Source organism: Buteo buteo, chromosome 20, assembly GCF_964188355.1.
Source record: "Buteo buteo chromosome 20, bButBut1.hap1.1, whole genome shotgun sequence".
Taxonomy (NCBI): Eukaryota; Metazoa; Chordata; class Aves; order Accipitriformes; family Accipitridae; genus Buteo; species Buteo buteo.
In genome coordinates, this window is record NC_134190.1 from 24,474,703 (window position 1) to 24,500,097 (window position 25,395).

Genomic DNA, 25,395 nt, shown 5'->3' on the forward strand with positions numbered 1-25,395 from the left:
AGTCCTGATGACCTTGAGCAAACACCTGTTTCCATACACCCACATTTTACATGAAGCTTCTATAATGTGTTTCCACCAAAGACCACTACTAACTTGCTACATCTGGAGTAGAGAGAAGTACTGTGGCAGGCAGGTAAAACAGCACAGCTGAATTAAAACAGAGTAACACATTTGCTTATACAAAAACTTACACCACTTAGGGCCAGCAAGGTGGAGGTGTCAGTTCTCATCTCAAGAGTTCCTCCTCTCAATCTGCTTTTGTCAAAAAAGTATGTAACTACATATGTACTGGTAAATGATACGCATTGGTTGGGTACCTCACAATATACCTATATTCCTTCAATTAGTACTTACATTTGAGTCAGAATTCTTAAAGAAACTTTGAAATTTCTAACTACAATCTGACTTCATAATGAGTTACAGTATATACTTAGTGTCAGGCATTCCCTCGCTGGGTTCCAAACTCATTCAGAAGCAGTCAGAATGGCTCTTTGCATTCCAATGTCAAATTTTAACATAAAGGATCTATATGCTTTTTTTCTTTCATGTCAAAGGTTCCAATAGTTTTGTTAAAGGATAACGATTTTTAACCAGACCTTTCTAAACCATAACCAGGCTACTATATGCCAATTATTGTGAGAATTCACATTACAAACACTTCACAGTCCACATAGACTTTAGGAGCTCTGCAACACCATTCGCATTAAGGACACCTGTACAGAAGTGAACACTGTTGCAATGAACACTAAATGTTCCCTGTAACTATTCTGACTGCCTAACAGACCTGCTTCAGAAAAGTAAGATAGAGCTCTCTGTCATATTTGTAAATACTGGGGTCTATGTAGTTACCCTTATCACCATCCTGATCTTTAGACAAAACTGTATTAAAAAAAAAAGAGGCAACCGTGATTACTAGACAATATCTGATGCGTCGGTCAACTGTGTAACTGAATAAGCAAATCCCTGAGAATAACAACAACTTATTATCAGGGCTTAACACAGACTGCTGTTAGCTCAAATAGTGGAGGTCTTAAGCAGCCTAGACAAACTGCTTAAGCTTCTGGGTCCTGTGCCTGCTGCAGATGATTTGGACAAGAATATGAAGAGAAACGGAAAACTCATGACAAAAACAAGCTTCAATGCATGGACCCTCTAACAAAAGGCATAACTAAGCAGAAAACAAAAAGAATTTATATGATTTGCTGTTAAAAACAAGCAAAATATTTACCTTGATTTTCTCATGGCAGGAAGTCTGAATGCCTGCTTGGAAAAATTTCTGAAGACCTAGCCACACTGGGAGCACTCTGTTGTATCTACTTAGGCTGTTGTTTTCCATATGTTTCTTAATTTTGGATTTTTGTATAAAGCAAGAACCACATCTTACTATTACATTTTTGGAACTTATCTTGACAATTCCCATAGGGGTATTTATTAAAAGTTTTTTTATTTTATTTTTTGTATGAATCAATCAATGACTGGTGAATCATGCAAGTACTTTGGATTTTAATAAAGACCTGACATTTGACTAAGAAGTAGTTGGATTGCTTCTGTATTTCCAGAATTACATAATCAGCAGTATACCTAAAATTCAACACATGTAGATCAAACTCCTTCTCAGGCCTAAGTTTCCTCTCTGCTTACACTTCTGCAGAACAAGTTTCCCCGAAGTGGGTTTCCCCCAGTTTGAATCACCTTTTACAGCTGTTTGCTAATTTAAGATGGGGAAGGCCATGGCATGCAGAACAGTTAGTGTTTCCAGGTCCCGGCTGCTCTGTTTAATCCAGAGCGTTACCAGAGATTCCCCAATGTAGGAAGCAGAGCCATGCTGACATGCCTGCGGGTATCTGACATCCAGCTACCAGGAGCTGTTACTGCCAGTAGACACAAAACGTGAACAAATGGGCCAGTAACAAGAATACTCCTTGGAGAAGAACAGCAGATGCTGACAGTATTCAGCTTTTAGTAAAGTACCTAAAATATTTAGAGTACTTAGCTGCCTTCTTTTAAGAGTATAGTCCAGGAGAGAGCAGTAGTCCTCATTAGGTCTAAAGAGAAATATGACTTACAGACTAAGTCAGAAAAAATTAAGCCATTACTACCAGACATTTGTTCGGATATGGAGCATCCTACCTTGTGATGGGAAAGAACCTCAGTCCTGTATTAGTCCTGCATTGCAGGAAATGCTCATCATACAAAAGACAGTATTCAGGAAAAGCAAGCCTAAGCAGGATTAGATAATTACAAACAGAGAGACGTGCACGTTATGCAGCTTTGAGTCAGAGCTGTTATCAAGATACAAAATCTGCTTTTTGCAGGATTCAGCCAATAATCACAGATAGTAAATGTGTCCATTTGTCTGTCTTCTATCCTTACCAAGGAGGAAACGTAGATCCCGCAATCCTATTCTTATTAAACCCCTGGAATGGCTTCAAGTCCATAAAGGAACTCTGCACAAGTTATTTGAAATTCACAGGGCAGATCAACTGTAGAAACTTTTGTGGAAGTAGTGATGTCCTTTAGCAACAACATTTCTTCCCATACAAAGCTTCTACAAGGACGGGGATCTCAGTTTAGCCATACCAGCAATAAATGGATTCTCCAGTGGTACTTCACCTGATCCAAGGAAACCATCATACACTACATTTGAAAATGCCCTTTTCCCACTATAAGCCAAACCAAAAAGGCTTATAGCTATAGCTAGCTGGTAGATTAGCTCTCACTATATGTTCACCCTCAATTTTAAAGGTAGTCTTGCTTGTTCTGAAGTAGTGACTTCCAGAAGAACAAGCATACCTTCTGCATGCAAACAGAGGCTTAGACTTGCAGACAGAGTCACTCTCAGTAAAAGTTGTCCCAATTGGACCCATCAAGTCCAAGCCAGGGCTTGGAGCTACAGCAGTCCCATGTGATACAAGCAAAGTATTTGAGAAAAAGCTATTTCAGGGTAAGATGAACTCAAGCAACGATACGCTTCAAAGCTTTTACTGTAAAAATGTTTTATAAAACCCATCCCTTATTGAGAGCTATTGAAAACAGATGAACAATAAAAATGCTTATGCAGGAAAAATAAAAAGCTTGGAAAAAGGCAGCTTTACTTCTTACGGTCCATAAATCCAATAGTTAGGGATGCACTATACATGTGACAAAATTGAATTTCCAGAACCCTAGAAGGGTCCTTCATAGTTCAACACAAATTCATGGAGCTTCAATTAATTTTCTCATCTTGAGAGAAGTAGTTCACACAACTAGGTTAATACATTGTCACACAACAAGACTGCACTTTTGGAGTAGAGCTAGAAAAGCAGCACTATACAGGAAGGGGAAAAAAAACCACTCACGCTCTCTAACGAAATTTCTCATATTGCTGCTGCTCTGGGGCTCAACCACAAGGTGTCAGAAACAAACATTTTCAGATAACTGTGGTGATGCCTGAGCACAATTTGCAGGATTTAATTTTTAAACACAAAACATGACTGCAGCTTTTCACTTCTACTGACTACCGTAGCTGTAGTGTTTCACATAAGGAGCAGTGAAGACCTAACACCTACGTATCTCATATTCTTGCTTCAGGTACCAGTCATACCCCTAAAAAAATTCTAGCTTACAGATTCTGTCAAATTACTCTGTGTGATTCCATCAAACTATTCTTTCTTCAGGATTCACTAAGGGTTACTGTGGAAGATGGGACACAAGGCTACAGGGATCTCTTGTTTCAGCCAGTATGTGTATTTCAGGCTCTGTGCAAAGGTACTTCCAGGAATGTCTTTAGAGAGCAATCTTGCCCATAGAGCCCTTTTCTTCCAGTTCCTACTTCTGCCAGTGTTGATAACTGCCATTAAGATTTTAATTTAAATCATTAGTCGTTGGACACACACACAGTCACCACCCAAACCCTGGCATCTCAGCCTTGAGAGATGAGCATCATCTGCACAGTCAATACACAACTTTTCTTAGGATAAGAGCAAAGAATGAATATTAAACTCCACGACAGAAATACAACAGCACAACACGCAGTCTCTCCCTGATAGAAGCCCATACAAAAAAAAGTACTGCTCTGAAGGGCAAACACTCAGACGCCCACATGTTAGAGGAAGGTAAGTAGTCCCACAGCAGCACACTCTCATAGTTCAAGCACACGTTTTGGGTTAGCAGAAAGCAGGCTAATGAATCTCAAAGAATCAATCACCATTTGATCTTAGCATCAACCAAAAATAAAGACCTTCAAGTCTAAATAGCATTTTCACATCACACATGTGCAAACAACATTTTAAGATAAAAGTGGTACTTTGCTACAAATGAGGCATAAACTACTTTGCAACAATTTATTGTCATTAAACATTCAAAGAAGCAGCAACTCTAGTCTGTTTACTATGGCTAAATGCCCAGATTTTTTTTTTTTTTCATGCATCTGTTTAACCTAAAGATTGGACAGTTTTGGCTGCAAGAAAACAGAAGGCAGAAGATGCAAACAACTTCGCCTTGAGGTGAGAGGACTTGCAAACCTGGCAGGTCATTTATCTTTATAGCAACATAGGTGAAGTTTTGCCAAGCCTGGAGATTCCCAATTAGTTGGGTCAATACAGGATCATCCAGTATTTTACATCCATTTCCTCACTCTTAGACAGAATATCTGTCCTTAGCATCCTCCACTACCATCTGCAACTAACTAGCAAGAAGAAATCAAGACCATTTATTCTACTAAGTGAAAGTAGAAGGAAATCCTGCCTACAAACTTGCCTGCAGCTCTGGTACCTACTTGAGAACTCACCTACAGAATTTAAAGACTTTGAGAGAGGAGGAATGGTTTCTCCCTTTTCTACTTGATAATCTGGCTCTGAACCTCTGGCTTCATTTCCCCCTCTGCTTTTCTGGAATGAAGGACCCTTGATCCAGTTCTGTCACTAGATTTATGAGAAATGTGCAACAGAGACCCAGTGGGCAACAAGGCCCAGTTCTGTCACTCCTAAATTTTCCTTTGCTTCAGAGGAGTTTGCTGGCTGCTATAATTTAGTTGGCCTTTCTTATTTCCTGTGCCTCTCACAGACAATAAACAGAAATATTCCAGACATTACTTTTTGTCTGGATCCCAAGAAGCATTTTCAAAACAACACAAGCACTTGCAGTGCCCACTCTCCCACACGTCTCCTCAAACTACACAGCAAAATAAAAATACGCATACTCCTCTGACGAGGCAATTGTGCCATTAAGCAAGGGAAGAATAGCTTCTTAGCCACTTCCCAATTTACTCAAAAGGGATTGGGAAGTGCAAGGCAATATTCTTCAGGATGCTAAACACTTCTGGACAGTCTGAACTACACCAGTACAGAAAAAAAACACTACCTGAGCTGCAAAGAGTCACACAGCAGTTGCAGGCAGCCAACCATCTCCACAGGGGAGCATACCCAAGGTTTTATTTACTTTGAAGACAGCCACTGAACTATGAAGAACTGTTGTCAGACTTTACAAAAGGGCAGCAGGCAACTGGATTAATGGTGAATCCAAGGATCAGAGAATCAGAGACAACCAGTGATATTTGTCTCTCAGACTACAATAAGGTGAATCCAGACTGATCTTAGACTGAAATTTGCTTTCAGCTGCAGAGAGACAATTTGAGAGGCAGCTCTCAAAGAAGCGATACCAGATTTGACCCAAAGTTACAAACTTAAATTCTTTCGGCAGCTTCTGGATGGACTCATTACCTGTTCTGTTTTCAACTTCATTCAAACATTCAAAGTCCCAACTGGAAAAACAAGAACATCTCTCTTACCTAATCTTAACTGTTCCAACATTGTTGCAGAGCTTTGTAGAAGTAGACACTGCAAGACAGCACAGGAAGTAATTAAGTGGCAAGCTTTTTTAAAAAATGCTTTTGAAAGCCTTTGTGTCACTTACCTAAATGGTGTTATCTATCTACAATGTTATCAAATCATTACACTTCAGAATAAATCTTCATGTAAGTGGCAAAGCAACTACAAAACATAAGAAAGGATGAGTTCTCCATTTACCACTCACAACTGATGTGATCTCTTTGAAGGATTTTTCTTATATCTACTGTAAAGAGGCAATCGTCAAGAAATATCAAACCAATGATACTCTTCCCAACTTAGTTAGAAAGCACTGAAGGACTGCCTGATGTGCTAGATCCTTCAGGTGTCTTGGACTATGATCAAACAAGAAAGATAATATTAAGCTACTCTAGTTCTTTTTACCTGTTGGGAAAGAGAAAGGTAAAAGTCAGTCCTTTAGTAAATGGAAGACAGCAACAAATTTGCTTAAGTTCACAAAAGTTATGATTGCACAGCTTCACTTTATAGGAGTTACTTTGCCACTGCTCAGATGCAGCATCCCTGTCTCCTCCATCACAGAACACCAGAGTTCCATCGAAATACCCAGCTTATTGCATCTGGTGTCAAATCTCATCTCCACCAGCAAAGCAGCAAACTACAGACACATTACATCAATAATTAAGTTTTAATTCCCCAGCTTTCCCAAGGGTATAGCCATACAAAGAAAAAAAAAAAAAAAAAAAAGACTAGGGCTGTCACATTGAATCGGGTCAATTCAATGCACTACATAATATATATTAAACACAAAGCATTAGCTTTAGCTTTGTTTGTATATATTGAATACATTCAAATACAAATCACATTCAGCTTTTAATGAAGATCTTAGTAAAGCTTTTAATACCAGGGAAGGGGACATGTGGATATAAACTTGTTAAAAAAAAAAAACCCAAAAAAAATCAAAAACCAAACACCAAACAACCAAAAAACAAACAACACTGGTATAAAGAAGAACACCTACATAAAACCCATCACAGTTGAAGATGCATGCATCTGTTGAAGATGACAGATTTTGCCACAGTTTCTTTGTTTCTCAGTCTCACATAAAAAAAGTCAGAGGGCATATCTTTTCCTTTCCTTCTCTGCTGAAGCTATGAAAACATTATGGTAAACTGTTTATGAAAAATGCAATTAGTTGGTTTGTGGTCTGCTGACAACTAGAATTATCAGGACTCAGCTGATGCATTTCAGAAGATAGCCAGGATTTAATGACTTTCCTGTGTAACTGATGTGGGCTAGACAGTCTCAAGGAAAGTTCAGCGAGTCGGTTTCTAGTCTCCTTAACACATTTAATTCTTGCATCACTTGTGCTGGGTTGTTAGTGTTTTTTCTTAAGGTACAACTCAGTGCATTTGACTGCCCCTATCAGAATACTGCATTTTAATAGAAAAAAATAACAATACAGTTCCGTTACTCAAGCGAAGTATTTCAGAAATAAGCCATCCATTTTAGATCACAAAAGTCAATGCTGATCACAGAACACTGAAAATTGTATTCTCAGCCTTAACTCTTCAAAGCCATTTTACTGGAACCAGATTGAAAACTACTTTGAGGATTCTTACTGGAATTCTAGAGCTTAAAATTTTAGAAATTCCATTAACTTGGCACATACACTAAGAAGAAATAGGGGCTTGAAGCAAGTTATGAATGCCTTTTTTTTTTTAAGTACACTATACTGTTAAATTAGAAGGCCAGAATATCAACAATTCTGCATAGCATAAATACACAACACCTCTGTTATATACATTGACCTTATAGAACTTAAAATTTTAAGACCAGTTTCCTAAAAAATTTTGTTGTTCAGGTATTTCTACTCTCATCATACAGCTTTGCAGAAGTACAAAACATATTACTCATGTTGTAGTCCTGATATCACTAACACAGGACTTCAGCCGTCTGGCAGGGAAACTTGAAACCTAAATGCAAGAATTAGCATACTAAGGTTTGGGGGGGTTTTTTGTTTGTTTGATTTGGTTTGGGGGGTTTGGGGCAGGTGGGTTGTTTGGTCTTTAGGTGGGGGGGGTTGTTGTTTAGGGGTTTGTTTGTTTTGTTTGTTTGTTTACTTTTCATGGCTCCATAATGAAGGATGATTTAAAAAAAAAAAAAAATTAAGATAGGGTCCCTATCTGAAAACTGAATCAAATTCAATTTTGATATTGCTGTAGAAGAGAATAGCAGAAAACAGTTCATGTAATTTGCTAATCTTCCACCATTTTCTATCATCCAAGCACACAGTTAAAACCAGGAACATCTCAACTCACTAGTGAAACAGATTGACGAACTATCTGTAAGGCATTCGTTGAAAGAATGTTTTTAACTTAGGAGAAATTTCTGCTGGGTACCTGCTAAACATCTCTTGTATCGTCCAGGAAAGGTTTTTCTCTTAATGTTCTGCATACACATGCCTTCCCACTGCAACCCCACCTCTTTGTGCTTTCAGCTGGAAGACTCCAAAGACTCTAGAATCTGAAGCTGAGATTACATTGAATTTTTTCCTGAAACCTCCTACAGCAAAGAAAAGGGTTTACACAAAAATCCTCACATTGGAACAGCATATGTTGTTACAATGCAATAAATGCTGGTAAAAGTAATCTTCATCTTCAAATCAACTTAGAGTACCTACCATTTGTAAAGTGAGGGAGAGGAGGTAGAACAGTTAGTCTTAGTTCTGACATCCACTGCTACCAACTAAAGAGCAGTCCCCAATTCTCCTACAACCCTACTTGAGTTAAGCAGCAATAATCTCTATTGGCAACACACATCCAAACCTATGAGGATCTAAAAAGGGATAGCAGCAGTTCTTGCCTATAACAAAAAGATTTTTTCATTGGACACTACAGAACCTTAAACAGATCAAATCCCACCCAGGTCAAGTATAGTACCTGCAAAACCTATGAAGAAACTATGTATACCTTTCCACAGGAGCAAAAAGTAAAGCTCTAGAAAGATAGAAGGAATTGCAGAGGGCTTGAGGGACAGTTGGAAAAAGTTGAGTGCAATGTTATCACAGAGCAGCACTGTACCGTTATCATACAGTTTCTGGAGAGTACACTAAATCAAAGCAGATGAAAACCTGGAGAATTCTTTGCATTTGCCCTTGAGCTCTCACACTGCTCATCCTGCACCTCCAACACTACTACAGGTTATAAACACAAAGGCCAAAAGCAGATTTGTCATGTAAAACTGGAAATAAAACACAGCACGCTTATTTAAGTGTGGTCATGCTGCCTACTAGTCAAGGATTTGTGTGAAAGACTGAGGAGCTCCAGAGACACCACCCTCATACCCACCCTGCCCTTACCTGGGTACGTAGAACAGGCTTCCTCATCAGCCATCCAGGACTACAGGGCTACAGTACTGCATACCAATAGGTGAGCTTGATCTACCCTAACCATTACAGAGAATTTTTGAAATAGACTGTTATTTCTGGAGAATGGTACCTACTGGAAGTCTTTACCATATGAGATAAAGGACTCATCTTGCACAAAACAGTTGCTTTTGGGTATGAGCCAGCAGACTTGAGGGCTCTCTTCACAGGGCTGCCCAACGCCCACATACCACCACTTTCAGCCCTTGGTAAATACAGGTTTTGTATTTACAAGCTAACAAAGAAAAACTTAGAAGAATAAGTTTACTGATCAGACAGCGATTTTGTCCACACTGCACTTGCTACCCATAAGCCAGCATCTACAGGGTTAAAACAAGATTGCATGAGGATTCTTTTTCTCTCAAGTGCATAGTTAGAGACCTGGCCTTGGCTCGAAAATACCTCCTAGATTTTCAGAATCCTTCACAATTTGTCTTACATTTCCTCAAAACCATGGACGGCTAGCATTAGAAACAAAGCAGTTATCAGTATGACTTAATCCACAAAAAGACCAAGCTCTGTGTCCTACCTACCACATTCCTTTCAGCCAAGTACCAATACCTCAGTTAGGAAGAAAATTGAGGAAAACACGGGTAGGATTAATTGGTGCTTAAAAGGCACAAACAGACAAACCACACAACCACTAACAGCCAACTCTGCTACGTGAAAGACTCCTGTGTCTGACTAGACTTGTTCTGGTTTAGATTCTAATCCTGTGGAAGCCAAACTTCACTTTCTAGGAATGTTTTTGCTCATGTAGGGACTTAATGAAGAAACCCTACACCTCAGTGAAGGACACGGAGAGGGGGAGAGCAGGAGGAGATCTTATCCACAGAAGGGCATGAATATATTTTCTATAGAAAATGAGGCCTGGCAAAATGAAAGCGGGAAACCCAGAAAGGAACAGGTCTGCAACATTCACTTGTGTCCCACTTCGGCTGCCAACATTTCTTCCTGTGCTCAGAAAAGGTAAGCAACAAGGTGGTTCAATTCTACTTCATTACCTGACCCACAACTAGACAAACATGTACAATTTTTAAGATGCCAGACAGTCATTCCAGTTCATCTCAGAGTCAGAAATACGGTTTGACATACTATGTACTTTCACAACGAGAAGCAAATGACATCATCACCAAAGCCCTAAATCGAAATGCAATCCTTCAATCAATAAATTCCTGGACAATCAAACCGAAACTAACCCTTCCACTTGCTCCCAATTCCTGTGTTACCTCTTGATAAACTGTAAGCCCATTCACAATTGGATAATTTCTCAGATACGAGAAAAAGCTCTCTCACATGCAGCCTTTTGAAACCAGAGTCAAAGTGGGAAAAATTAGTAATTGTTTAAGGGAAAGGAAGTCTCACATTCACCTTTGTTCCAGCAGTTCCTGGCAAGAGAAATAAATACCCACGACAAGCACTCATGTTGCTCCATAAAGACAACCACGCAATGCAACAAAAGGTACACCCACAGGGGAATAAAGTGCAATAATTTCCCAAGAGAAATGAAGACATAAGCAAAATATTCTGCTCATGCCTAATGAGTGCCAAAGAAAACTTCATACTGGACTATGCTGTATAGTCTATACATACAAATGGAAAGAAAACCTGTTTCAAAAAAGTCACCCCTAAAACCTTTTATGTTTGAACATTTTAATTCAGGCACTGTGGTTATAGCTGCGATCCCAGTATCTTTCATAGACCTGATTATGTCACGGGGCATTTAATCTTCCATCTTGCTAGAAAGTTACCCCCTCTCCCACACAGAACAAATGTTCAAGGAATAGATAATGTTAACAGGTGAATAAACCTAAAGGTAGCTTTTCGGTACTAAAACCAAAACATAAATTCCATTGACAAGTAGCAAAACCCAAAATACATTGTGTTATACATGGCTTTATTTTTAAATAGAAGATTCTAAACTGAGAAGGATCTACAAGCACTTTAGAGCATTAAAAATTAACCATGTCATCTGGTAATGATTACTTTTTGTTTTCAGAAGAAAATTTAAGACAATTGTTATTTCATTATTTCACTTATGAAAAATAAGCTGTTTCTTCTAAACTTGAAAATTAACCTACCCCTTGCACCATAGGTTAAATGGGGGGTTTAAATCCTTTTTGATACAATTCTAGAATATGAGGAAAGAAGCAAATCTTTACACCAGCAGAATATGGATTACTGTCAAGCATTTTTACCAGTCATGGTTATATCAACTTGAAAACTGCAGAAATTGTTTCCTACTATGATTAATAGAAATACAACTTCTTCATTAATTAAAGCAACAATCTTCATTGTCTAGGAGTGCAAAAAAATATGATCCTGGGCTAGGTGCTCCTTCTGAAACAAGGAAAACTCCGTTGAAGAAGCTTTCCATAAGAGCACAGACCATTTATGCTGCCAGAAACAGCAACAAAAGAAAAAAAATACCTAAAAAACAGAGCCAGATTCTACCACCACAACTCTTAAGAGGATTCTTCTATTTTATCTGTTCTCTGCCAAGAGAAAGAATAGTCATTGAGAAAGAGTGAGTTTCTTTACACAGTGGAAATGAAGATTATTTTTTTTTAACCTTAATAATACAAGGTAAAAATAAGTTATAGCTGAAAAACTCCAAACCAGCTGTAGACACAAGTTTACAGAACACTGTTCAGAGATACTCAACTACTGTAAGACAGCCTTACACTTGCCAGAACTTGCTACAGTTGAACTCTATTGCTGCTGAAAGCCTGGTAGTACCTTTTGTAAACCTAAGTAACCAGTAGAAGTACAGGAGGATCAAGTTCAGAAACGTTTAAACAAACTGGACAGACACAACTCCATGAGACCTGATGGGATGCTCTTCTGAGGGCTGAGTGATCTGGCCAATGCCACGGGCAAGGTGACTCTCAATTATCTTAGAAAGGTCACGGCAATCAGGAGAGGTTCTTGAGGACTGGATGAAAGCAAGAATCACCCCTATCTTCAAGAAGGGCAGGGAGGACAATCTAGGGAGCCACAGGCTAGTCAGCCACACCTCAATCCCAGAAAAGTGACAGCTTCCTGGAAAACATTTCCAAGCCAAGAAGATCATCAAGAGCCATTAGTATAGATTTATAAGTGGAGGTCATGCCTCACCAACCTGACAGACATTGACAATCAAATGACTGGCTCAGTGAATAAGGGGAGTACAGCAGATGTGGTTTATCCTGACCTCGGTTAAGACTTTCCAACTATGTTTCCTACAGCACCTTCATAGCCAAACTGAGGAAGCACAGACTAGCTAAATGGACAGTGAGACAAACTGAAGACTGACTAATCTGCCAGGCACAAATTGTTGTGATGAGCAGCATGAAGTGCACCCGGAGCCCCATCACTAGTGGGAATGACGGGACAGAGTGCACTCTCAGAAAGTTCCCAGATGATACAAAACTGGGATGAGTGGCTGATACACCAAGGGGTTGCTGCCATTCAGATGGACATCAACAAGATGACAAGTGGGCCAACAAGAGCCTCAGGAAGATAGTTCAACAAACGGAAATGCAGAATCCTGCACCTGGGGAGGTATAGCCAGCTGGAAAGCAGCTTGGCAGAAAAGGATCTGGGGGTTCTGGTAGACATCAAGTTGAACATGAGCCAGCAATGTGCCCTCACGCAAAGAAGGCCAACTGTATCCCAGCCTGCATTGCTGGCAAGAAGCGTTGCTAGCAGATTAAGAGGGTTGATCCTTCCCCTCTACTCAGCGCTGATGAGGCTACATGTGGAGTGCTGGGTCCAGGTCTGGGCTCCTCGGTACGAGAGAGACATGGACATACTGGAAAGAGTCTCATAAAGGCCCATAAAGATAATAAAGGGATTGGAGCATCTGACACACAAGGCGAGGCTTAGAGAGCTGGGAGTGTTTACCCTGGAGAAGAGAGGGCTCAAGGGGTAATCTTATCAATGTGTATAAATACCTCAGGGGTGGGAAGTAAAGAAGACAGAACCAGACTCTCCTCAGTGACAGCCAGTGAAGAGACATGAGGGAATGGGCACAAATGGAAATTTTAAATGGAAACAAGCACTTCCATTTAAACATAATAAAGAAAAAAAAAATGGATGCTTTAAAATCTACAGGTGACTGAGCACTGGAACAGGCTGCCCAGGGATGCTGTAATGTCTCCATCTTTGGAGGTGCTCAAAAATCTGACTGCACATGGTTCTTCTGGGCAGCCCGCTCTAGTTGACTGTTTTGAGCAGCGGGTTGGATTAGACATCTCCAGAGACATCACTTCCAATCTGTGAGTTTGTATACTTCAGGCTCTAAAGTAGACATCCAGATATGGCCAGGAGTTGATTGGAAAATGTTGTCATGTAATTTTACTGCCTGTACTGATCTCCACTGGCAGTCTAATATTGTAGAACAAGAGAGCAATTCCTCAACAAGAAGCTCTGCAGCAAAAGCACCTATGTTCTCAAACCCTGCTAAAAAAACAGATGAGGGCCTTCAAGCTTGCTGGCTACAAAAGACTACAATCAAACATGAACTCAAGAAGGAAGGTCAGCTACTAGATCTTCTTGACATACAAGAGCATATTGTTAGTTTCAGCTTAATGCTAGCATGGCTAACTGGAATTGAAGTCCTTCTGCTCTGAGGCTTTTATTTATACCTCTTTTAGTAAATTCTAAGGTTCCAAAAATTCTAAAAGCATGAGTTGCAACAGTATAATATCAACAATTTTCACCACATATTTCAGCAATAGCTTATTGTTTCCATCATCTTAGTTTAAAAAAAAGTTATGTTGATGCCACAAGCAACTTCCTTATAAACTGTTAGAGAAAAGGCAAATGGAATATGGAAAATAGAAGTATGTTTCACTAGGTACTACAGAAAAGATGATCTGTTCAGTACTTCTGTTGGTGAGCAGCTGTTGCCTTTTGTCTTGCACTCCAGTGGTAAGCTAGATCAAGTACTAACATCATTGCACCAGTGACAAAACAACATATTTCACGATAAGAGCTAAGAGCACCATAAGAAACTCTCAAATACATGCACTTTCTGTTCATCAGTTCCCACAATGGCTTTACTATCTCTCAAGGATAGGATTTAAATGAAATACTAGTTCTTTAAGTAATTATTACACAATTTAAGTAAAAAACCATCCAAGTTCCTCTATCCCATGCAGTCACACTTACACAGAAAGACGATTCTGTGCAATCTGGCAACAAAGTAATATCAGAGCCTTAAGTAGACGGCCTGTTTCTCCACAGTACATGCAGTCATACAAGCAATAAAAGTCTGGGCTCCCCACAAACTGACAAGATTACACATGTAATGCGACAACTAGACTTAATCCAAGGTCTCCTTTCACTGTCAAACAAGTCTGTGTGACTCTCGATGAAAAGGGGTTCTTCCTAGTTAACAACTATCTGCTATTATGCCAGTGTTTCTGGCTTCTTTTTCTTTTCTTTCTTAAAATAAACAAACAAAAAGACATCTGACCTCAAAACTGCTCCTTTTATAATATCATCTGCAAATTTCATTAGTGGTTTTTACAGGAACAAAGAATGAAATCAAGGAAGATAATTTTTAAAATAGATTAACTGGAAAGTATTAAAATACCTTCATCCAAGTTAGTGTGCTGTTTGAGAAGACTTCAGTATAGTATTCCTGCAGTTATAATACACATTTGTACACAAATCCCCAAGAAAGAAAAGTGTCACATGATTTAAAATGTTGATATGACAAATTTATGTATTGTAGACAGGAATTTCCTGATTCAAAACACGGGCATGAAAGAGAGCTTCCTGTTTCTCTCTTTACTCCAAGAAGGGTCTTTGGAAGGGTTCACTAGCACAGCCTGCCTGGAGTACAGAGCTCCAGGTTAAGTACTGCACTACCGTGGACACTACTAAAGCAAGGATATGATGGCAGCTTTACATCAAACTACATGACTCTTCAGCTCAAGAAAGTCACTATGCCACCTGTTTCTGAATGGAAGTTGCTGTATGTTATGCATTTTCACATCTCAATTCTGAAGACAGATGTGTTAAGAAAACAAACCCTTCCCAATGAGCAAAGATCCACTAAAATCAGAGCAATAACTGATATGCCACTATAGATTGCTCTGTCTAAAAGCCCATGTGCATAAATGAAACCTGAGGTTGCATTTTCATCAAACAGTGCTGTTGAGCACAGGAAGGAAAAAGATTCCCAATGCCATGCAGATCCCTACAGTAATTACCCAGTTCAAGTAAATACAGATACCTCTGTTAAACATCCATTTGCATGGACAGGTAGAAAAAAGGGGAAAAAAAAAAATTAAAAATCACCCAATTATTTTTTCCTCATTTACTTGTTTAAGGCAAAAGTCACAAAAGTGTGTAGGGTGAAGAGACCTCCTTTGCCAAGAAATTCCTTTTGTTGCGTTTGGATACTGGCACAGAATTGGAGCCTTTTCATTAAATATCTGTTCAAACAAAGCCAACTCAAGCCTTTCCTTTAAGGCTGTCCTGGTTTCAGCTAGCATAAAGTTAATTTTCTTCTTAGTAGCTGGTATAGTGCTGTGTTTTGGATTTAGGATGAGAAGAATGTTGATAGCAACAATTAAAACAGTGTGTTAAGTAGTGTTCATACTAAGCCAAGGATTTTTCAGCCTCTCATGCCCAGCCAGCAAGAAGGCTGGAAGGGCACAAGGAGTTGGGAGGGGACACAGCCAGGACAGCTGACCCAAACTGGCCAGAGGGGTATTCCAGACCATGGGACGTCATGCCCGGTATATAAACTGGGGGGAGTTGGCTGGGGCACACCGCAGCTCAGGGATTGGCTGGGCATTAGTCAGCTGGTAGCAAGCAATTGCATTTTGCATCCCTTTTTATCCTTTTTTGTATATTCTCTTACTATTAGTAGTAGTATTAGTATTTTGTAGCATTTTCTTGTCCTTTTCTGTCCTATTGAACTGTCTTAATCTCAACCACGAATTTTGTTCCCCCCCCCCCCCCCCCCCCCCCAATTCTCTCGCCCATCCCACTGGGTGAGGGGGAAGTGAGTGAGCAGCTGTGTGGTGCTTAGTTGCCAGCTGGGGTTAAACCACGACAAGGCAGTACTTGAAACTGTTTGTGCCTATTCCAGGCTTTCCTACAGTTCAGCCTATGTAACACAATCACAACCACACTTCTTCACACCTCCATATAGATGATATACGAGAGCATTTCTCTGATGAGCACAGTTCAGTCCTGTTCGTTTCTGCTTTAGAGCTTCTTGGAGTAAAGACCCTTACTTTGGTCAATACATAGACCTTAATAATTTCCTGAGAAGAATGGCCATAGTCCCTGCTGAATTCTCCTTCTGTACTAACAGGCATCTACAGATACAGACACCACAGTGGCAAGCATATAAGAGGTGTGTTCTAGGATAACAGGGGCTTCTTTAATGACCTACAGCATAATGTCAAGATGACAGCACCTCCTCTAAGCTTCAAATCCTCCAAGGAGGTCTCACATAAAACTGTCCTCAATGTGATGTCTATGCTAGGAGGCACACAGGTAGACTTGGAACTGAAGTGAGGGATATGATCAGACAGAACTAATAGCTTTTCCCCGATATCAGCTACAACACTACTAGTACTCAGCCTATATGCTACTTGAGTAACAAAGTCCTGCAGTGCGTCTATCCAATCACAAGTCATTCATACATATACCTAGAAAATGTTGCATATTCCCTTTCCTTATGAAGTAGTAACAGATTCTATTGGCAGCTCACCACCCATTTTTCAAGTTCTGAAGGTTTTTACTCCTTAATTAAATAGTTGCCCTAATTTAGCAAAGCACGTGTCCTGTATTAAAGAATACGGAGATAGCTGACTACAAAACAGAGAAAAAATAAACCACTTGTGCATTTCAGCCTTCAAATGTCATCCACTGCCTTCTGCCAATCACTTCCCTAACACAAACAAGACCCACAAAGAAACAAACCAATTCCTAGTTAGGAATTGTTCACAAAAGTGAAGAATCCAGAAGTAGCCAAAGGACTGAAAACAAAGTTTGCTGAGGAGATTTTGGGGGTTAGCAATATAGACTTAAAACCATGTACCCAATTCTGAATACATGCTGATATTTTTCCACAAGGAATGATACAGTATCAACATCAGCTTGGATTTTATGAGGTCCAGTTTTGTAGAAGGACTTTCTTTCAAGAAAACAAAAATACAGTTTCAGTTTAGGAGAGTTACCAAAGCAACCTCATTTCCTTCCCTGCCTGTGGGGAATGGGTAAAACAAGGACTAGGGGGTGCAAGTCCTAGACTCCTACTACCTTAGTTGAGAGAGGACTGCTGGAAGCTTTCCATGTCATGCATCACCAGCACCAAAGTTTATTCAGGCCTCTGACTGGCACCCAGTTAACAATTTTTTTTTATTTTTTTTTTAAGTGTACAAAAGAAAGAGCATCCAGTTAATTTTGCACCAGGCTGAAGCAACCATCCAAGTCAAAGATAACTCCCTACAGTACAGTTAGTTAGCTTGTATCTATTAACAAAATAAAGATAACCCTATCTTCCCCCAAAACATTTTATGCCAGAGTAACATTTTATGAAATAACATGCATGTGAGCCACAAAATTACTTTCTAGAAAGCTACATATAACATTAGCAACTTTTTAAAGTTGCTAAATCCCCCACAAATCTGTTAGTTTGTGTGTGTGTATATAAATACACATGCCTGTGTACACAAACACACATGCCTGTGTACACACACAGGCAGTTCATTTTTTTAAAATAGAAAATACTGTATTGTGAGAAAGTGTAGGCAGCACAGCAGCTCAGTTTAGTGCTGTATCCAACCCTCCTCCTGCCCCTGCCATGTGATCTGGACAACAACAAGCACCATAAGCACTGAGCTTAGAGAAAATTTACTTTCTGGAGACAAACTGAGTAAACACACACACACAATCCTTTTGCATTGCTCAGTTGGAAGTTACAGGAAAAAAGAATATCATAAGCAGCATTTGTGAACGTTACGTTTGGTTAGCAGCAGTTGGCCACTGTCAGAGTGCAAATTCACTTTTAAAAATCAACATTGCTTGAAGGATTGACATTTTGAGTGTTGTTTTATTTCTTGTGCCCATCTTGCTGCTAACAGGCAAGTCTCAACTCCCTGAATGCAGCAGAGTGAAACCCAGCTACAGGTAAAATGCAAGAACCAACCCTGGCCAAGCCCCAGAAAGCAGAACACGATCGCGTAAGCAAGCACAACACAAAAAGTGCCATTGAGCAGCACCGTAATATTTACAGTAGTCCTATGGAGGGTGTTAAGGTTCAGTTGCAGCTATTACACACTGGGGAGGTGTACAAGAGAAGACTAGCCAAACTAGAACAAAAAAAGACTTCTACAAGAGCAGCAAGGTACATTATCCCAACAGATCACCTGGGAAAGGATCAGAACAGTAAGCAAGACAGCAGTAAGAGCTATATGCTAAATTTTGTTTAACACATCAGATAATAATGTGTAAATGCAACTCAGACATCAAAACAAAGTGGGGAAAAACTGCACAGCCTAGGAGCCATTTAACACCTAAACTGCTGAAACTCTTCACTTGGGGTGGAAAAAAATAAATACCAGAATCAAACACTGTCTTTGCTGCTAAAGCTGCAGTGCACAGAGAGGATACCACTGGGGTGTGTGTGTCACACTTTTGTAATTAAATAATTCAGTGAAAAGCTAATTTACTGCCTTTCCCATTCCCTTACCCTAATTAAAATATCCTATGAGATTCTAAAAACCAGTATAAACTATGGGTAAATGATCATGATTCAACTCTTTAAACAAAATAGCTTACCCATTGCTAACACTGTTTCTCTAGTGCAACATCACCACGTTATGCTGTTTTTCATACCTGGCATGAGCACTGTGTATGAAGTTAATCCACCAAGACTTTGTGGGGAAACAAATCCTAACATATGCAAAAGTCTATAGGTCCTGAAATGACAGAACTTTTGGATGTAAAAGATTTCCATACACAACATCTGATGTGACAGAACACTTGCCATCACCGAATTAGAATCATAGAATCATTTAAGTTGGAAAAGACCCTTAAGATCATCAAGTCCAAGAGCTAGTTTGAAATCAAAGGCAGCATTCACAAGCAGTTACTGTGTCCAACAGCACCCTCAAGAAAGAAGACACAAGTACGCGACCTTAGGTCTGTAACCATTTCCCCCTGCTGAAGGGAGGGATTTAGGTGAGTAACGTCCTCCAGAAGGAAGACGGGCTGACCCATTTCGCCACAGTGCTGCATGCTGGCAATCCCTAGAAAGTTTCAGCTGTCGTACACCAGCTCACACAGCATCATAGTTAAAGCCACCTTTGCCATCCTCTGTTCTCCACAGCACCAGGCTCCTGTCATATCAGGTCTTTCATGACATGTTCTAGCTGATCAACCAGAGCTGCTGCATGCTGTCACCAACACTCTCTAGACCAGCTTCTGGAAGAAGACAGTGCAGGAGATACCCAAAGGAAGTTTTATCACCAGCAGCAGCAATCTGGAGAGTTGACTCATTAAAGAGACATCCCTTCATAAGGGCTGAAGATTGGTATTGTAAAAATGTTGTACCATTATTTAGCTGCTCTCAAATTTGACAGGTTCTCAGGTCTCATAATTTAAGGAAGAATTCACCTGGGCAGAAGACAAGTGTTGAAATGTTATGGTTATTTTGCAAAGCAGCCATTCCACCTCAATGCCACAGCTTCCTTTTGTAAGTAAGAACACAGACTGCTCCTCCAGCTCATGTCACAAAGCCAATTGCCTTACAAAACAGAAGGCTGCAATTTTAAAGTCCTCCTCCTGTGGATGCAAAATTGTCTCAGGTGTTAAGTCACCTTTTCCCAACGAAAGCAGGTAGATGCCAGCTGCTGCCCACTCCAACAGCAGGCACTATGGCCAGCCCCCACCTAGCCTCATGCTCTGCACACATAAGGTTACTCTGCACAGAACTGTTACAGAAACGGTGTGCAGCAAAGTATGACCAGCAACTGCCTAGGTGTCTAATCAACTCGGCAGTATTTAAAGGGTGATATACTTCAATTCAGCGTCCTCCTTGGTGATGATGAATCATGTCTTATTGGGTCAGCTGCAATTCTTTTCAGCAATACACTTTAACAAAGGTCCTCGAACAAAAAAACCTGATTTTTGATAGCTTCTACAATGACAGGCTGCTCCTTCCGCTTTCAGACATGAGGTAAGCATGCCTCCTCTTATTTAAAAATCTAGCAAAGAACTAAATCAATGACAGAAAGATTTACCCCTAAGGTAAGAAAGTGAAGGACAATAAGCACTCTCACTAAGGTAACCGAGAATACATTTCCACTGCATAGGTACAAGCCTAACAAGAACTGCTCTGGGATCAAATGGATTTCTTGCCCCAACAATCTACTAGCTTCAGTCGTGCTATTCAAACATGACTGCCGGAACACATTCAGTAAGACTAACTTCAAGCTTTAACACTCCAGTCAGAATCTACTGCACACTATGACAAGCCTGAAATCTCAAGCTCCATATTTTTCTAGGTAAACAAGCTTTCAGAAATCATCTCCTGTATAGAAACATTTTAAAAGGCCAAATGAAAACTAAGAAAATAAACTTGTATTAAATAATTTACTTGTAAAAAGAGGTAAACTCCTGTAGACAAAATTTGGTGTGTTATAATTTCATTTTTTTTAAATGGGTGTTGTGTTCATATCCCATCTGCACAACGTGATTTTCCAAGAAGCAATTTTATTCACATTTAAGTTTCATTCAGAGCAAGTTTTAGCCCATCTTAGAAAATTAAATTTATGGAAAACAGATGTACTCAAAGGTGTCAGGAATTATTCACCAGACTCTGTAAACAAACTAATTTAGACTCCCCAAACATCCAACTCTCAGGTCCATCTTAACATGACAACTGTAGCTTCCAAAATTCTATGCAATAAAGCCTTAGACAAGCAAAAAATAATAAATAATAAGGCAGTAAGGTGTAGTTTATGTGATTAGTCACAAACACTTAGACAGCTGCCTGAGATTATTGCAAACACAGTGTATATGTGAATTTCAAAAAATTGTTTAGTACTGAGAAGTGTAACAATGTAACAAACCATGCAAAACGTAATTTCCTAGTAATGAAGGTTATCTAGTGTTTTAGAAGTGGTATCTTGAGCAGGAGTTATCTTGCCCTAAAGTATCTCTTCAGCTTTGAGATGAGAAGCAATTCAGGCAAATTACTAACCTTCTGCAGTTCCACAGCAGATGGGAAGGCTGTGTGAAAAACAACAGCCATTTTAACAATCATTTGCAGTTGTCTGTCTGAAATCTCTCCTAAGATATTAGCGAGCAGCAAATGAGCAAACAGCATTCAAGAAGTTCAGCTAACAAAGGTACTTTTCTCCATCCCTCAAATGGCATACCGTAATACAACGTTAGCCTACAAAGCCCACTACACTGAAAACTAAGTGCCACATACCAAACCACAGATGCCACTCTTTGAACTTCAACCCAGATATTCAGGTTGCTCTTAAAGCACACAGCAATTGGGTGTTTCCTCAGAGTGCTACCCCTCCACCCGGGATCATAATTACATCCTATTAAAAAGCAACTTTTTATGGCAATTAAGCAGTTCAGTTGTCAGAGGCACCAAAAGCCCCAGTAGCTTGTGAAAAAAGGCCTCCCTTGACCAGATTTAGATTTGTTCTTCTCTGCATCACCCAGAAAAGAAGCAGCAAACAAGAGCTTCTCTAAGCTTCACAGTAATTGATGATGCACAGAATCTGCCAGGAAACCCAGACCTATGAACACACTAACAATGAATAGGACAAGTTACCTAAATTGAAAGATTGAAGTTCTGGCCATGGGGTTTGGGGAGTTTTTTATTTATTTACTTTTATTTTTAAAGCAGTATTCTACCTATTTCTCAACCCAGGTAATGGTCTGTACTGCAAAGATTAATTTGCCACATGTAGTCTGCATTCCCAGGATCCAACCTCCACTCTGAACAGAGGAAAGAGGTGAATTAATTAGGAATATCCTAGCTGCATCAATCCTCCTCTTCCTCGCAGTTCCTGTCAGGTAGTTCTGGAACAGTAAAGCAGAAGACTCAGTGTCCATCACATTCCTCCCCCAAAATTGTATATCAGTTGAAGCAAGCATTCCTCTGAACTCGCAGGAAAGCTCTGGGATGCAGCCATGCCTTCCTATCATTGAGCTAAACACCCCTCGGCAACACGATTTTTCCATAAACACTGACCCTTTCAACTCTGGGGACAAACTAGGATTTCCCCTTTCAGGAGGAATCCAAAGAGGCTTTGATTGCAACTTGCAGGTTCACCCCATTTATGCACAAGTTATTCTAGCAATGGTATCAAGCGAGCAAAACCCCACAACAGTGAGCCTGTCTTTAGCTTAAAGCTTCCGACTTCTTCAACTCTTCCGAAAGCAGAGGTCATTTGGCAATAAATGAAAGGAACCGCAGAATCTGTTCAAGAAGTGGTGGTTTTTGCCCTTCCTTTTCACAATCTTCATGCATATTTTGGATGTGAGAGAGGTGTATTCTTTGGCAGTTGCCTTCTGGACTCCCAAAGAATCGAGCAGACCATAGGACCATCTCCCTCGCTCCACCCACAAACCCTCAACTACAGAAAAAAAAAAAAAAAAAAAGGGTGGGGAGGATGTAGTGATCTTACATAGTTGCCCAATGCTACCAGGGGAAGACGTAGATCCTATATAGTTTGCTAAATACTATGAGGGCAACACATATACAAGACAGTTAAAAGTTAAAGAAAGCTTAAAACTAGCTGGCAGGAAGACAAACTTTCTGTACTCGCCATTGGTTTGCCTGACACCAGCTGACTGTTCCAGTAGACCTTCACACCAGCAGCAAAGCAGCTGAAATTCATCCCTGATGCAACTCCAGCGAGACTAATAGGTTTCCACACGAATGAATCAGGCCCTGTATATCTAAAACCAAACCCACTAAAGTTTCACTGAAGCGAAATTGCAGGAGTACAATCTACGGATAACAGCTGGAGAACATTAACTCTCCCCCTCCTTTCCTGGGGTTAATTTTTTTTTTTTTCTGTTCAGACAGGAAGCAGTCATATACCATACTGCATAATATAAGGATCCTGGGATAGAAAGACAAGTAGAAAAGGATTACAAAGAGCGCTCTAAAAGTTTTTAGCAAAGTTCCGCTACCATAACCCCTTGAGCTGCCTCCGCGTTTTAAGCCACGCCGCTGCCCCGACATCCTGAATTGAGACAGCAGTTACCTCCCACTTACTAAAATAAACATAATTAAGGGTATTTTAAGGGTCTCAGCACAGCGGGAGCCCGAGGGATGTGTTCTGGTTCCCGGTCTGGGGGGGGGGGGGTGTCCGGGCGAGAGGGGCCGCGGCGGGGGGACCCCGCCGCGGCCCCTCTCGCCCGGACCCCCCCCCCCCCCAGACCGGGGGGACCCCCATTACTACCCCAGCACCCCCTTTTCCGACTCACCCTCGCTGCCGTACTGCTTGCCATTGTTCGCTCCCATCCTGCCGGCTTCATGCTCACCGCCGCCTCCCTCGGCCGCCGCGCAGCATCTCTACCGCGGGGCGCGGAGCCCCCGCGGATGGTGGAGTGGGAGACGGGGTGTAGTAAAGATGGGGGGGGTGGGAAGAGCCTCCAGGAGTTTTGTTGGGTTTTTTTTTTCACGGCGACATGTCCAAAGCAAACTTGCGATTTCCTCCGCTTCTTCTCGGGTGGCCGACGCCCTCCCTTCCCCCTCAAAGAAAAGAAAAAAAAAAAAATAAAAATGGGGGGGAAAAGAAACAAAAATACGATGTATCGGGCCGCCTTCCCCGCCCCGGTTTCCAACCGGGGTGTCAGGGCAGGGGAGGCGGCTCCAGTTATAATCCACAAGCAGGACGGGCGGGACGGCCCCCGGGCGCTGGCTCCACCGCCCCGCGGCCGGCGCTGGGGCTGCTCCGGTCCTTCAGCGCCGTTCCGCCTTCCTCCTCCTCCTCCTCCTCCTCACAGCCCCGCCGCTGCTGCTGCCGCCACCGCCTCCCCCGGGAAGCCACCGCCAGCCACTTGTTGCCCGGGGAGGGACGGAGGGAGGGAGGAAGGGGAGAACGGCCGCCACCGACTTTTGTTAGCGGCAGGCGCCTCCTCCCGGCGCCCAGCGCCCAGCGATGGAGGGAGGGAGGGAGGGAGAGGAGGAGGGAACCGACAGCCGGCCCCGGCCTTTAAAGCCACAGCGCCCGGCCCCGGGGGCTTCCCTCGCCTCCCCCCGTGTCCCGCCGCCCGCCCTTCTCCTCACAGGGCTCTGCCCCGGCCCGGCCTTCCCGCCCGTTTTTCTCCTCACAGGGCTCTGCCCCGGCCCGGCCTTCCCGCCCTTTTTTCTCCTCACAGGGCTCTGCCCCGGCCCCGCCGTCCTCCGGCTCCCACCTCAGCTCTTCCCCCGGCCCTACCCCGACGGGGAGGGTTTACCGGGCCCTCCCCTGGCCGCAGGGCCGAGCCCCGAAGGCGGCCGTGAAGGGGAAGGAGAGGTGGGAGGCTGTGCGGGGGAGCGGCCCGCCGCGGGACTGGAAGGTGTTGGGCCGGGTGTCCTGCCCAGGGTCGGGCTCCTTCGGGGCTCCCTCCAACCCCGAGCGGCTCTCGGCGGTTGTCAGAAAGTCACCGTGGGTGCGAGGAAGCCGCGCAGGCCGCCCGTGTACCTGTCCTTCCCGGCTTCTCCAGAGTTCGAGCTGTTTTCTCCTTCGCAAATATAGTCTTCCCAAAAAACACTCCACACCGGGGAATCGCCGCTGGCCTTTGTCAGCGCCTCGAAGGAAAAAACCCGACTGTTTAACATCCCCAAACTCGTTCTTTGGGTACGCTATAGGGCTGGTGCTTTGAGAGGAGATGTTTCTATTTAATTTGGTTTTCTTAAAAAAACCCATCTGCTGCTTCTTTCACCCCAAAAGACAGACTCTTTAACTCTCAAGACCATGAGGATTGTCAGGAAATCAGAAGCAACATATCAGAAGCCCGTTCAGCAAGAACGTTAGGGCTGTTGTTACGAACCCTGATAAGGACTCGCCTACCGTTACCAGTGTCGTCTAACGGGACTTTACGTACCTGGAATGGCGGACCGTGCTCAGTGGCGTAAGGGACCCATTAATGGGCTAAGGGTCTCTCCCGAGGGCAGCTCACCCTAACAAGAGAATTGGGAATCAAGGTTTT

The 25,395-nt window shown here is 41.7% G+C and overlaps 1 protein-coding gene across 3 annotated transcripts in view; it reads right to left on the bottom strand.

Moving 5' to 3' along the window:
- The window catches only part of FBXL7 (F-box and leucine rich repeat protein 7), a 191,126-nt gene extending 166,152 nt beyond the window's left edge, over positions 1-24,974 (bottom strand). The window contains exons 1-2 of one of the 3 annotated variants that reach the window (XM_075052219.1): positions 24,888-24,974; positions 23,686-23,953 (exon numbers count right to left, since the gene is read on the bottom strand). In XM_075052219.1, the coding sequence (XP_074908320.1) occupies positions 23,686-23,722 (37 nt within the window). In that variant the 5' untranslated portion in view covers positions 23,723-23,953; positions 24,888-24,974. Of the gene's footprint in view, positions 1-21,427; positions 21,457-23,685; positions 24,312-24,887 lie in introns of those variants that run through there. The other 2 variants (XM_075052220.1, XM_075052218.1) reach the window with 2 other exon arrangements.
- Between the last annotated feature and the right edge of the window lie 421 nt (positions 24,975-25,395).